Below are 15,486 nucleotides of genomic sequence, written 5' to 3' on the forward strand. Positions count from 1 at the left end.
CCCATCCTCCTCCTCCTGTTCCCACCCCACCTGAACCAGTCCACCTCAACCAATCCGCTCTCGACGGCTTCCCACGGGCCCACGTGGGTCTCCCCCTGCCCCGCCCCCCACTCCCTGCCCCGCCCCCCCTCTCCCTGCCGACAGTCCCCTCCGCCAATCGGGAGGCGTGGCGGCCGGGGGGCGTGGCGCAAGGTTTGAGCGGCGCGCGCCGGCCGGCCGGCGGCCGTTAGTTCAGTCGGGGCGCTGGACCGGGAGGGAGCGCGGAGAGGGAGACGCACCGAGACCGCAGCCATGGCCGAGGGGGGCGAAGGCGAGGAGGAGATCCTCTTCCTTCGGACGGTAAGTAAGTAGGGAGCTGAGGTTTAACACCGGCTGGTGGGGAGTGAGGAGTGAAGCCGCCGTCCTCCCGCTTCCAGTCCCCGGGACACGGAGAAACAAACGTCGCCGGAGCTGCTGTACTGCCGGCTCCCAAAAAACAACCTTCACCATCTCCCTGACTCAGCCCCCAGCCAACACACAGCAACGCAACACAAACCCCCCAGCCCACACACAGCAACGCAACACAAACCCCCCAGCCCACACACAGCAACGCAACACAAACCCCCAGCCCACACACAGCAACGCAACACAAACCCCCAGCCCACACACAGCAACGCAACACAAACCCCCAGCCCACACACAGCAATGCAACACAAACCCCCCAGCCCACACACAGCAATGCAACACAAACCCCCCCAACCCACACACAGCAATGCAACACAAACCCCCCAGCCCACACACAGCAATGCAACACAAACCCCCCAGCCCACACACAGCAATGCAACACAAACCCCCCAGCCCACACACAGCAACGCAACACAAACCCCCAGCCCACACACAGCAACGCAACACAAACCCCCCAGCCCACCACACAGCAATGCAACACAAACCCCCCAGCCCACACACAGCAATGCAACACAAACCCCCCAGCCCACACACAGCAATGCAACACAAACCCCCCCAACCCACACACAGCAATGCAACACAAACCCCCCAGCCCACACACAGCAATGAAACACAAACCCCCCAGCCCACACACAGCAATGCAACACAAACCCCCCAGCCCACACACAGCAGTGCAACACAAACCCCCCTCCAGCCCACCACACAATACAACACAAACCCTCTCTGGGTGATGTATCCTCCCTCCCTGCAGACCCAACAGGAGGAGTTTAAACCGCATCACATCCAATACTTTAATCCCAAGCACTCTCTTTCTCTCTCTTCTCCCCCCCCCCCCCCCCTGCTTGTGTTTGGGCTCCTGGTTTTGCTACCTTGACTCTCTTTCTACCCCCCCCCCCCCACACACACACACAATTTTCAATTTTATCCCTTTGCGGAGAGGATCCTTGGTCCGATTTAGAAATAAAGACAACAGGTGCTGCTGCCGGATCAGTGTGAATCTTGACCACCACCACCCCAACCTCCTCTTCCATTGGGCCAGGAGATACAAAAGTCTGAGAACGTGCACTAACCGGTTCAAAGGCAGCGTCTTCCCCACCCTGCCTTTACCGCGCCCCCGAATGACCCCCTCCTGTGGACTTCTCTGATCTCTCCATTCTTCTTCTCGACTGCTTTGAGCATGACACTCCGTCCGCTTCACCCCATGTCTACGAATTTACCTCGTGTATCTATCGTATGTCCTATATTTTTGCGTACGGGACGATCTGCCTGGACTTAACGCAGAACAATACTTTTCACTGTACCTCGGTACACATGACAATGAATTAAAATCTATTACTGGACTCCCGAATGACCTTCTTATGCACTGAACTGATCTCTCCACGCATCTTCTCTCTCATTAGCGCGACACTGTGCTTCACCCGATGTCTATGTATTTACATTGTATGTTTTGTACGTTTTTGTGTATGGGACCATCTGCCTGGACTGTTCCCAGAACAATACGTTTCACTGTACCTTTGTGTCCATGACAAATCTAAATCTGTTGGACTCCTGAATGACCCACTAATGGACTGAACTGATCTCTATCTCTGCATCCTCTCTACAGTTGTAGTGCTATATTCCCTATGCTTCACCCGATGCCTATATCTTTACACCATTCATTTATCGTGTGTTCTATGTTTTCACGTATGAAGCGATCTGCCTGGACTGTATGTTGTACATGGTACATGTGACAAATCTAATCTAAACTGCGTTGCCCCTCTATTGTTTACGTTTTCAATACTACCCGAGTTCATCTGGGTGGCGCGTCGAGGTCAGAAATAGCTGCACCCCCCCCCCCCCCCCCCCCAAAACAAAAGAACTAAGCCGGTGGAATAAAATCGATGCATTGTCGGCGGCAGGTTTAGCAGCTCGCTGGCACATGACTTGGGCCGTGACTCTGGGGGTTTAACCAGCATTGTGGCCGACCGCAATGGCGGTCTGGAAACTCACAGATGGTGGTGGGTGTGGGGAGGTGAGGGGGGGGGGGGGGCGTTGTAATTAGGTCCGCGCCTGCACAGTGAGACCTTGGTCGCTGAAAACACGTTTAAGTTTACCTAGTGCTGTGAATTTAAAATGTTGCAGAGGTGTCATTGTGAAGTGCGGATGGCAGCGACTTTAAACTTGTGGTTTTGGGTACTTTCTATGTTGAGTGATGTCTGGAACGTTGAGAAATCTCTATCTGACGTACTTTTTTTTGCAGCACAAATACATTAACTGTTTCAAGTTGCAGAGCTGCGTTTGCTGAGAATGCACATTCTGTGTTATATATAGTTGCTGTAATAAATCTGCCTCAGGAGATCTTGCTGCCTGCTTTCCCTGCTCCCCTGTCAGCTAGAAGCAGAGTTGTGCTGCTGCCCTCATTCAAACGTCATTTTTATTCTGCGATTTATGACCTGCAGACTTATCATCTGTTTTTTTTTAAAAAAGGAAATTAGATCTGAGGCCATTAGAGGACCTCTCTCTCAGTAGGGATGTTAATGATATCCCTTTTAAAAATTGTCATCCTTTTTTCCCCCTTTTTCATGTCTCTTGAAGGCCTTCGACAAACTCCTTGTTGGTATGCTTCCATGGACAGCTGCGTGCCTCACCCAGGTGGCTGCTCTTCATGTCTAAGCCTTGGCAAAGTGTGTTGGCAGATAGACTGCAGGGAAGATGTGGCATCACGCATCGCCTTGAACCTGTCCTCAGCTGACATTCACATACATATAATTCCAATTGGAGGTTGTTGAACAGGGATCCTTGCCCATTTTCTCCCCTTCATATAAAAAAAGACATCAAAAGCAATTGTAACATCCCTACTGTTGTTCCCACTGGTAACAATTAACACAATTGCAATCGGGTATTGAACATAGGACTTGATCTGTACAGCTTGATTACAATTTAATTTGGTCTGTATTCGCTGCTCCCAATGTGGCTACCTCTACACTGGGAGACTAAATGCAGACTGGGTGACTGCTTTGGGGGGGGCACCTTCACTCAGTCCGCAAGCATGACCCCAACCTTCCCATTGCTTGCCATTTTAACTCGGCACCTTGCTCTCACGCCTGCATGTCTGTCCTGGCCTGCTGCAAAGCTCCTGTGAAGCCCAACACAAGCTGAAAGAGCAGCGCTTCCCATGTTCTGATTAGACCCGTTACAGCCCTCGGGACTCAACATTGAGTTCAACAGCTTTAGACTGTGACCGTTATTCTCCATCTTAAACCCTTTTTAAAAAAAAAAAAAAAAAAAAATCTCCTATATTTATTGTCTCCATGTAATAATCCTCCCTTCTCCCACTAGGCCATCTGTGTCTCGTTGCTACATCTTGTTGAAATCTCTCCCAGCTGTAGTATCATATCCAGCGTGTCTTCCTTTCTCTTTAATTCTGCTGAAGAGTTAAACGGACTTGAGATGTTCACTCTGTTTCCTCTCCCCATTGATGCTGCCTGACCTGCTGAGTTTTTACAGCATTCTCTGTTCTTGTTTCAGTTTTCAACATCCAAAGTATTTTGCTTATTTTGAGGCTTAATTGCATACTGAATGCATTTTGATGAATGTGAGAAAATCATAAACTAGCATTTGCTAAATACAACAATTGTGTCAAACCCAAAATAAAACCAAATTTTTTATCCCTTGGATTGACCTTGCAACTTCTGATTATTAAGGATTATGACGAAATGCATAGACGCACAAAAATGACTCTTGGTTTGCAGAAGGGTAATGTGTAGTGACTAGTTCATGGTGCATTGTTATTTGACAGAAGATTCTGTGGGGTGAAAACAACAGGCATTTTAAAACGCTTCTGACTTTAACGTTTCAAGGTGCCATAACAATTCACATAATTTCCACCTTGCTTGGAGAACTGAATAGGTCAAAGGTAATGTGATACTTTCTAAGAAACAGAAAAAGCAATTCCGTTTTGGAAAAACATTTTTTTTTTCATAAGCCACTTTGGCTATGAAAGCTTTTTTGCGAAGTGTTACATGCGTTTCGTATTCAAATGACTCTTAAAGCCTTCAGGGTACTATTGAAAGTGTGCCTTATTGTTAGTTAGTGTCACCTTCGCAGCGCCAACGGTCGAGGTTCAATTCTGGCCTCGGGTGACTGGAGTTTGCACGTTCTCTCTGCGTGGGTTTCCTCCAGACTAGGTAGGGTGCTCTTTCCGAGGGTTGGTGCAGATGCAATGGGCCGAATGGCCTCCTGGGCTATAGGGATTCTATGGATTGTTGGTAGTAATATTTTTCATCCCAATATTGGGATTCTATGGATTGTTGATAGTAATATTTTTCATCCTGATATTAGAAAGTGGTGTTTTAAAGCTTCATTCCAGAGCTTGCTTGCATGTGAATTAAGATAAGAGCATAGGTAGGCCATTCGGCCCCTCGAGCCTATTCAGCCATTCCGTAAGATCATAACTGATCTGCTTGTCACTTCAACTCCATATTCTACAGCTCACAAGCATATGAAGAAGCATTTTCTCAGGGTGAAAGAGTCAATTACTAGGGGACATAGGTTTAAGTTGCGAGGGGAAACGTTTAGAGGAGATGTGGAAGGGAAGTTAGTGGATGCCTGGTACTCGCTGCTGGAGGAGGTGGTGGAAGCAGGCACAATAGTGACATTTAAGGGGCGTCTTGACAAATACACGAATAGAGGGATACGGACCCTGGACGTGTAGAAGGTTTTGGGTTAGATGGGCAGCAAGGTTGGCGCAGGCTTGGAGGGCTGAAGGGCCTGTTCCTGTGCTGTACCTTTCTTTGTTCTCCTTTGAATTAGGAATCCTCATAACTTTGACTCCCTTGTTTGTCAAGAATCTTATCTACCTCTGCCTTAAAAATATTCAATGGCCCAACCTCTCTAGTTAACTGGGGAAGTAAGTTGCACTGACTCGCAACCCTCTGAGAGAAAGCAATTCTCTACATCTTCGCATTAACAGGGAGGCCACTTATTTGTAAACGGTGTCCCTAGTTTGGTCTATCCCACAAGAGGAGATATCCACTCTGTTAACTCCCCGCAGGACCTTGTATGTCTAAATAAGGTCACCTCATTCTTTTAAGCTCCAAGGGATTCAAGCCCAGCCTGTTCAATCTTTCCCAAGAAGATAACTCGTCCACCCCCATCATTGCAGTTATCAGTTGAGTGAATCTCTGAACTGTTACTAACACGTTTCTATCATTCCTCGAATAAGGAGACCAAAACTGTACACAGTGTTCCAGATACGGCCTCCCCAATGCCCTATGAAACATCCCTGCTTTTATAATCCATTCCACTTTCAATAACTTGCAACATTCCATTTACCTTCCTAACCACTTGCTGTACCTGCATACTAAGTTTTTGTGATTCATGTATTTCTCTGTGCTTTAAGAGTTCAGCAATCGCTCCCCATTTAAATAAAATGTTGCTTTTTGTTCTTCCTGTCAAATGGACAAGTTCACATTACTCAGCAAATTTAGCAACCACAGTCATCTTTATCCAAGTCATTGACATAAATTATAAATTGTTGAGTCCCCAGCATTGATCTATTTGGCACTCTGTTCGTCACATCAGGCCAATGCAAAAATTACCCATTAATGCCCACTGTGTTTCCTGTCAGCTAGCCAATCCTCTGTCCATGTTACCCCATGCACTATGAGCTCTTATTTTGCATTGTAACTTTTGTGGCACCTTGTCAAATGTCTTCTGGAAATGTAAGTATAACGCATCCACAGGTTCCCCTTTGTCCAGATTGCTTGTTACTTCCTCAGTAACTACTAAATTAATTAAACATGATTTCCCTTGCAGACAACCATGTCATGATAATCCTTAATTGTCACAAGTAGGCTTACATTAACACTGCAATGAAATTACTGTGAAAAGCCCCTAGTCGCCACACTCCGGTGCCTGTTCAGGTACACAGATCGAGAATTCAGAATGTCCAATTCGCCTAACAGCATGTCTTTTGCGACTTGTGGGAGGAAACCCACACAGACACGGGGAGAACGTGCAGACTTCGCACAGACAGTGACCCAAGCTGGGAATTGAACCTGGGATTCAGCGCTGCGAAGGCCCGCCGCTGCGAAGGCCCGCCGCTGTGAAGGCCCGCCACCCATAGTGACCCAGAGCCGGGATCGAACCAGGGACCCCGGTGCCGTGAGACTGCAGTGCTACCACTGTGCCACCGTGCTGCCCTTAGAAGTGCAAAGGTAAGTATAGCCTGGCCCCGGGGGGGGGGGGGGGGGAGAAAAGAGAAAGAAGAGAGAGGGAAGGACATGCCCGGGCAGTGCCATGGTACTGTTGGGGTGGCCCCATTGGGGAGCTGCATTGGCAGGTTCCTGTCTTGGTTTGGGGGGAGGGAGGGGGGTTCAGTGCAGAATGGGCACCCTCTATCAGGGCCTGTCCCACCAGGATGATGGTGAAAATCATGCCCTCAGACCTTCTGTGCACTTATGCCAGACAATCTGGAGAGTAAACTCTGCAACTGGAGAGCTTCATGCAGGTTTTTCACCTCAATCAGCACTCTGTTCACAGAGTGCAAAGTTCCATCTATGGGATGTGGGCATTGCTGGTCAGGTTATGGATTTTGATGGTTCTGTCTAAGGAGCCTTGGTAAGTTCCTGAGTGCATTTTGTGGATTATACACATTGCTGCCACTGTGTATTGGTGGTGGATGGAGTGAATGGAAGGGGTGCCAATTAACCGGGCTGCTTTGTCCTGGGTGATGTTGAGCTTCTAGTGTTGTTGGAGCTGCACTCCTCCAGGAGATTGTTGCAAATGCTTCAGCCTTTTCTTTTGTACCTTATACTGTGCTGTCCCATCATTGAGGATGGGGGTGTTTGTGTAGATTGCAGATCTGATCTGTTGGTTGTGAAATTGCTTAGCTCTCTATCACTTGCTGCGTGGCACACAACTAGTCCTGTGTTGTAGCTTCACAAGGTTGACACCATCTTTAGCTATGCCTGGTCTTGCTCCTGGCATGTCCTGCTGCACATTATTGAACCAGGGTTGATTTCTTGGCTTGGTGGTAATGGCAGATTGATGATCTGCAGGACAATGAGGTCACAGATTGTGTTTTTTGTATAAACTTGGAGTACCCAATTTTTTTCTCCAATTAAGGGGCAATTTACTGTGGCCACCCAGCCTTCACATCTTTGGGTTGTGGTGGTGAGACCCACGCAGACGGGGGTGAGAGTGCAAACTCCACACAGACAGTGACCCAACATTGGGATCGAACCTTGGTCCTCAGCGCCGTGCCATGGGGCAACCGTGCTAACTACTGTGCCTCTGTGCCGCCCCCACAAATTGTGGTTGAGTACAATTCTGCTGTTGATGATGGTTCAAAGCACCTCATGAGACTGTGTTGTGTATCGTACTTTGTTAGAAGGGAGCGATGGTTTTGTAAAAGAAACAGAGGGGCGGCACGTTGGCAAAATGGTTAGCATTGCTGTCTCACGGTGCCAAGGACCTGGGTTTAATCCCGGCCCTGGGTCACTGTCCGTGTGGAGTTTGCACATTCTCCCCGTGTCTGCGTGGGTCTCACCCCCACAAACCAAAGATGTGCAGAGTAGGTGGATTGGCCACGCTAAATTGCCCCTCAATTGGGAAAAAATAATTGGGTACTCTAAATTTATTAACAAAAGAGATGTGATGACGTGTGCCTGCATGCATTGTGCGCTTGGCAAAGCAAGGGTTAACATGGGACTGGAAAGTGACAGTGCCCGCAGTGTCATTTATATACATGGTCAGAGAACAACCTAAAACTGGATTCTGTAAGCTGTATGCCTGCTTGGAACAGCTCCATGCAAGATCATGCTTGGAACTGTACATGGTTAAAGCTTACCAGTAAAACACCCGCTCTCAGTCTCGCACTTTCTTGCGCTTTTATCCTCCCGAATCCAGTGACATCGCTGACAGGCAGGCAGATGATCGGATGATGGATCTTTTGGTCTTCGTCCTACAGCAAAGCCTGGTCTGCATTAGTCTCGGATTTTCCTGCCACTGGGCCAAAACCTCGCTTCGTTGGGATCGTGTGGTGGTTGGTGTGTAACAACCACCTCCTGTTAAAAGAACCCATACGGAGGCATCTTCCATCCAAATGAATTTCGTGACATGGAACATTAGGACTCTTGCGGACAACCCAAAAGCAACAGATATGTCGCACTGACATCATAGCCCAGGAACTTCAATGCCACATCATTGACATTGCCACCCTGAGTGAGACATGACTGGCAGGAGGTGGCTAGCTTAAAAACAAGGTGGTGGATATACCTTCTTCTAGAAAGACAAACCAGAAGAACGCCGTCTTTACGGTGTTGGCTCGCCATAACTAACAAAAATGGTTGGAGGTCTCAACGAGCCCCTCTGCGGGGTGAGGCTCATCCTGGCCCAGAAACAGCACCTCACTGCTGTCAATGCCTACAGCCCAACCTTAGAAGGAATGGACAAGACAAAAGAGGCATTCTACGCCAGCCTTGACCAATCACTGTCCTGCATCCCAAAGGGGGGTGAGTTGATTCTCCTTGGTGGTTTCAATGCTGGAATCGGGAAGAATGCAAGCCTTTGGAAAGGCGTGTTAGGCGTGGGGAAAACACAAATAAGCTGAGTCGTCGTCCTGGCAAAATGTTTAGAACATGACCTGGTCTTCACAAACCTGGTCTTCACAAACGCCTTGTTCCGCCAGAGGGACAAGCAGAAGATCTCATGGCAACACCCTTGCTCCAAGCACTGGCACCTAAGAGACCATAAAATCGTCCGAGCAAGGGACCGTAAAGACATCTGCATCACCCCGCGCCATGACCAGCACCGATGACTGCTGGACTGATCACCAACAAATCTGCTCCATTATCATTTATCCTACCATCTCCATTATCCGGGCCCCAAACCAACAAAGGCAGAAGAAACTCTGCCACAGGAAATTCAATGTCAGTAGTCTCAAAGGCTCTGAGAAGAAAGAGTTACTCAGCCGGCGTCTCGCAGCTAACCTGGTGCCAACCAACAAGCCAGAGCCGCAGAGCATTCCGTGCCTGGTCCGCCTTAGAAGCCACCATAGTCAGCACCTGCGAGGAGATGCTCGGGCTCTTGACCAGGAAACACCAAGATTGGTTCAACAAGAATGATCAGGAGATCCAGGATATCCTTGGCTGCAAGAGCAGGGCACTGGCAGCTTTACCAAAACCCGAGTGAGAGGAAACAAACCTAGAGGCGGCTGAGGTGCAACAAAGAACCTGGGACCTAAAGAACAGATGGTGGGTGGAAAGAGCCCAGGAGACTCAGCAACTCGCCGACAACCACTGTGCGCAGCCGCTTCAGCACAATCAAAACCATCTACAGGCCAAGTACCCAGGGGCCCACACACTGAGTCAAAAATGATGCTCATCAAAGACCGACATCAACACCCGCTGGAGAGCATTTCAAGGACCTCCTAAACCAAGATGCAACCTTCGATACAAGCGTCCTCGACACCATCCTGCAACGCGCTACCGTCACCATCTCAGCGCAACCTCTGCTTGCCATGAGGTCAAAAAGTCATCCAACAGCTGAAGAACAACAAGGCTTCTGGAGCAGATGGAACTCCGGCAGAAGTCCCGGCCTCCTCCTGCTTCTATTTTTCGAAGTACTAAAATGTGGCGGTGATGCACTCTTGACAAGAACCTGCAACCTCAACATCCTTGTTTGGAAGGAAGAGCGCATGCTGGGTGATTCCTTAATTATGACATCTTCAAGAAAGACCTCATAGAATCTACGGCATGGAGACAGGCCCCTCAGCCCAAACTGGTCCAACCAGATGGGCAACCAAAAAGCCCCTCTAAGCTAACTCTTCTTGGCCCATATCCCGCTAAACCTTTCCTATCCATGTATCTGTCCAACTGCCTTTTAATGTCCCTGCCTCAACCACTTCCTCCGGCAGCTCAAGTTGCTCCTTGGGTTCCCATTGATTCTTTCCCCTCTTAACTTAGACCTATGCTCTCTAGTTCTCGATTCCTGGGAAAAAGACTGAGTGCATTCACCCTATTCATGCCGCTCATGATCTTTTACATCTCCACCCCTCAGTGTCCTGTGCTCCAGAGGAAAAAGTCTTGGCCTGTCCAGTCTCTCCCTATAACTAAGTCCCTTGAGTCCTGGCAACATCCTTGTCAATCTCTTCTGCACTCTCTCCAGTTTAATAACATCTTTCCTGCAGCAATGCAACCAAAACTGAACACTATACTCCAGGTGCGGCCTCACCAACGTCCTGTACAATTGCAACATCCCAACTTCTATTCTCTGCCCTGTCTGATGAAGGCTAGCATGCCAAAAACCTTCTTCACTCCCCTATCTACTTGTGACTCCACCTTTAGAGAAACGTGCACCTGAACTCCAAGGTCCCTCTGTTCCGCGATACTCCCTAAGGTCCTACTATTCACCATGAGTGTCCTACCTTGATTTAACTTTCCAAAATGCAACACCTCACACTTATCTGTATTGACCTCCATTTGCCATTTCTCGTTCCACTTGCTCGGCAGATCAAGATCCTGCTGCAATTTTTGGTAACCTTCCTCACTGTTTACAATTCCACCTATTTTAGTATCAGCTGCAAACTTCCTGATCATGCTTTGTACATTCTCATCCAAATCGTTGATGTCCGACTGGATATTCAGAGGGATTTCCCTACTCTGCCATGGGAAAGGTCATCGCGAAAGTAATCCTCAACTGCCTCCTCGGTGGCTGACGAGCTCCTCCTTGAGTCTCAGTGCGGCTTCCACCCATCAAGAGGCTCAATGGATATTATCTTCAGCGCGCGACAAATCCAGGAAAAGGGCAGGAAGCAACATCAACCTCTGTACATGTGTATCTTGTATGGTAAATGAACGGTTAACAATTTAATGTGAATGCATCCAACCACTAGATGGTGATCAAGAGCATACACGTGGATCACCTGATACCCTTTATTTGAGAAATAGGTGATTAGGCGGGCTAGAGAATAGTTGTGTTTTCAGAAGATCTGTAGATAGAATAATAGTTTAGCTGTAGTCTTGTAAGCAATTCAAATCTATTTAATTGTAGTGTTAATATATTAGCTTTGTTAAAAACATAGCTTGATGTTCTTTGTGAGACACTACACATCAAAGCCATCCTCATCCATAAAGCAAAGAACATCACACCGGACAAGCAGAAAAGTGTTCAACCTCTGCGTCCAGGCCAGAATCAAGACCACCCCAACCTCTGTCATCGAGCTGCAGTATGCAGACGGCGCCTGTTTGTGTGCACATTCAGAGCCCGAGCATCGTCGATGCATTCACTGTGGCATATGAGAGAATGCGCCCAAGCCTAAAGATCTGGAAAACAAAGGTTCTCTACCAGCCTGCTACTGCCACACACAACGCCCCCACCACCACCAACGTTCATAGTTAGCCCTTGGGACAATGTGGATCATTTCCCATACCGCGGGAGCCTCTTCTGGTGCGAGGAGACATTGGCATCAAAATCCAACATCGACTCCAATGTGCCAGTGCAGTCTGCGAACGTTTGAGGATTCGAAGACCGAGCCCTCAAACCAAGCTCATGGGTCTACAGAGCAGCCGTGGACCCTGCCCTCCTGGAAGTATGAGGAACATGGACAGTGTACAGCAGACACCTCAAATCCTTGGAGCGATATCATCAATGATGCCTCCTGAGCATCCTCTCCCATGGCCAATATCTCCGCATTGAGTCACTGGTCAGGCTTGACCAGCTGCGATGGGCGGGTCACATTGTCACCCCCATCCCCACTACACATGCCTGACACCAAGACTCCCAAAACAAAGTGCTCTACTCCAAACTCTGCAATGGCAAACGATCACTAAGAGGGCAGAGGAAACGCTACAAGGACTCTGAAAGCCTCCCCAAATAAAAGCAACATCCCACCGACACGTGCAAATTGCTTGCTTTAGAATGCACAAGCTGGAGAAAAGCATCTGCGAAGGTGCCAATCACCTCCATTGTAGTAGGGTGAAGCGCACGGAGGCCAAGCGTAAACAGCGGGAAGAGAACACCAAATCCAGACCATCCCACTTGCCCACCTCAACAAGCACCACCTGCTAAACCTCTTGTAGAGTCTGTGGATCCATGATCGGACTATTCACCCACTGCAGAACTCACCTCCACCAAGTGGAAGCAAGTCATGCCTGTTGCTGAGGGCTGCCCAAGAGAGCGATAGAAGATCTCATCAATGAGCCATCACCACTGCAACATAACGCATATTAATTACATGATATGGTGGCATGGTCTGAAACTTCGGTAGTGGATCAAGTTGGATCCCCAGAATTATTGTCTTTAACACTGGACCCCTGTCAAACCAAGGGGAGTAAGTATCTGATCGACCTGTTGTAGACTTTGTTTGCTTCCACGGAGACAACGGAGATGAACTGCCTGTGCCAGAAGGAGTACCCGTTATTCCTGTGGAAGCATTTCCAAACCACCGGATTATTCCGTTCTACAGAAACCCCCCTCAGGACTTGATTTATAATTGTCCAACTCTATTGGCTGGAATTCTCTGGTCGTTGGCCATACCCTGTTCCCACTGCCCCTTCCTCAGGTGAATGGAAGGAGCAGCGCTCCGAAAGCTAGTGATTTGAAACAAACCTGTTGGACTTTAACCTGGTGTTGGAAGACTTCTTACTGTGCTCACCCCAGTCCAATGCCGGCATCTCCACATCACTGTTCCCACTGGCAGCACATCCCAAAACTAGCAGCAGACATGCTGTTGCTCTTGTAGATCCTTGTAAATAAATTCTTTGTTCACTGAAATCTCTGAAGTGCATCATTACATGTGGGTAAATGCTCATATTATCATAGAACATCAGTGCAGCACCGTAAAACATCCCAATAGGCTTAAATATTTAATTTGACAACATTTTATATTAATTGAGAGCTTCCACTTTCATGAGTCTTTGCCGGATGAGGCCCTGTGGTGAGAACCCAAATTGCAAAGCCACCTGATGAGACAGTCACAACTGATTTATCTGCTTCTCCCATACCTTGTTAAGTCTTTCAGTCATCTATGTAGATTTGACAATTAGCACTTGTTATGGTGGCTGTCTGTGCCGCCTGTTTCCATCTAAACTGTAAACAAATGAAAGTGATCACAAGCTGGCTAGTTATAAAAATCCTCAAGAGAATTAAAACAAATGTGATATGATTCGAAACCAGGCAGTTCTAATGTGTTCCAGCAATTAGCAGTTTGGCTGAGAACCAGCAAAAATGACCATAAGATAAAAGCGAATTACTGCAGATGCTGGAATCTGAAACAAAAACAGAAAATACTGGATAAGCTCAGCAGGTCTGACAGCACCTCTGGATCACAGATCATTGAATTTACAGTGCAGAAGGAGGCCATTCGGCCCATCGAGTCTGCACCGGCCCATGGAAAGATCACCCGACCCAATCCCACACCTCTACCCTATCCCAATAACCCCATCTAACCTTTCTGGAAACTAAGGGCAATTTAGCACGGCCAATCGACTGAACCTGCACATCTTAGGACTGTGGGAGGAAACCGGAGCAGCCGGACGAAACCCACGCAGACACTGGGAGCACAGTGACCCAAGCCAGGCATCGAACCTGGGACCCTGGAGCTGTGAAGCCACTTGTGTTACCGTGCTAGATTAGTAAGCCAGATGGGTTTTTACAACAATCGACAATGGTCTCATTCAGGATCTTTATTGATCAAATTTCACCACCTGCCATGGTGGGATTTGAACCCACATCCACGGAGCATTACCCTGGGTCTTTGGATTACTAATCCAGTGATAATACCACTGACAATACCACTTCTCTCTGGAGAGAGAAGAGAGCAAACGTTTCGAGTCTGGATGGCTTTGTCAAAGCTTTGACAAAGTCATCCAGACTCAAAACAAGGGAAGTCAAGCTTAGAATTTTAATGCCAATGATCTTAATTGAAAAATGAAACATCCTACTGTGACTATTCCTCTTCAACCAGGTTACTTAAAATATGAGAGGGGCCATATTGTTGGAGAGGACAGTGTGAAACAGACTGGTAAGCATGAGGAAATACTTGTTAGGAAGGAAGATGTGTTGGGCATTTTGAAAAACGTGAGGATAGACAAGTCCCCCGGGCCTGACGGGATGTATCCAAGGATTCTATGGGAAGCAAGAGATTAAATTGCAGAGCCGTTGGCAATGATCTTTTCGTCCTCACTGTCAGCAGGGGTGGTACCAGGGGATTTGAGAGTGGCAAATGTCATGCCCCTGTTCAAAAAAGGGACTAGGGATAACCCTGGGAATTACGGGCCAGTTAGTCTTACTTCGGTGGTAGGCAAAGTCATGGAAAGGGTACTGAAGGATAGGAGTTCTGAGCATCTGGAAAGACACTGCTTGATTAGGGATAGACAGCATGGATTTGTGAGGGGTAGGTCTTGCCTTACAAGTCTTATTGAATTCTTCGAGGAGGTGACCAAGCATGTGGATGATGGTAAAGCAGTGGATGTAGTGTACATGGATTTTAGTAAGGCATTTGATAAGGTTCCCCATGGTAGGCGTCTGCAGAAAGTAAGGAGGCATGGGATAGTGGGAAATTTGGCCAGTTGGATAACGAACTGGCTAACCGATAGAAGTCAGAGAGTGGTGGTGGATGGCAAATATTCAGCCTGGATCCCAGTTACCAGTGGTGTACCGCAGGGATCAGTTCTGGGCCCTCTGCTGTTTGTGATTTTCATTAATGACTTGGATGAGGGAGTTGAAGGGTGGATCAGTAAATTTGCAGACGATACGAAGATTGATGGAGTTGTGGATAGTGAGGGCTGTTGTCGGCTGCAAAGAGACATAGATAGGATGCAGAGCTGGGCTGAGAAGTGGCAGATGGAGTTTAACCCTGAAAAGTGAGGTTGTCCATTTTGGAAGGACAAATATGAATGCGGAATACAGGGTTAACGGTAGAGTTCTTGGCAATGTGGAGGGGCAGAGAGATCTTTGGGTCTATGTTCATACATCTTTGAAAGTTGCCACTCAAGTAGATAGAGCTGTGAAGAAGGCCTATGGTGTGCTAGCGTTCATTAACAGAGGGATTGAATTTAA

The 15,486-nt window shown here is 48.0% G+C and overlaps 1 protein-coding gene across 10 annotated transcripts in view; it reads left to right on the top strand.

Annotated features, from left to right (window-relative positions):
• The first annotated feature begins 214 nt into the window (after positions 1-214).
• The window catches only part of LOC140402452 (ryanodine receptor 1-like), a 497,733-nt gene continuing 482,461 nt past the window's right edge, over positions 215-15,486 (top strand). For all 10 annotated transcript variants that reach the window (XM_072490240.1, XM_072490241.1, XM_072490242.1 and 7 more), the window contains exon 1: positions 215-339. In XM_072490240.1, the coding sequence (XP_072346341.1) occupies positions 292-339 (48 nt within the window). In that variant the 5' untranslated portion in view covers positions 215-291. The remainder of the gene's footprint in view (positions 340-15,486) is intronic.

The sequence above is a fragment of the Scyliorhinus torazame genome, chromosome 25 (assembly GCF_047496885.1).
Source record: "Scyliorhinus torazame isolate Kashiwa2021f chromosome 25, sScyTor2.1, whole genome shotgun sequence".
Taxonomy (NCBI): domain Eukaryota; kingdom Metazoa; phylum Chordata; class Chondrichthyes; order Carcharhiniformes; family Scyliorhinidae; genus Scyliorhinus; species Scyliorhinus torazame.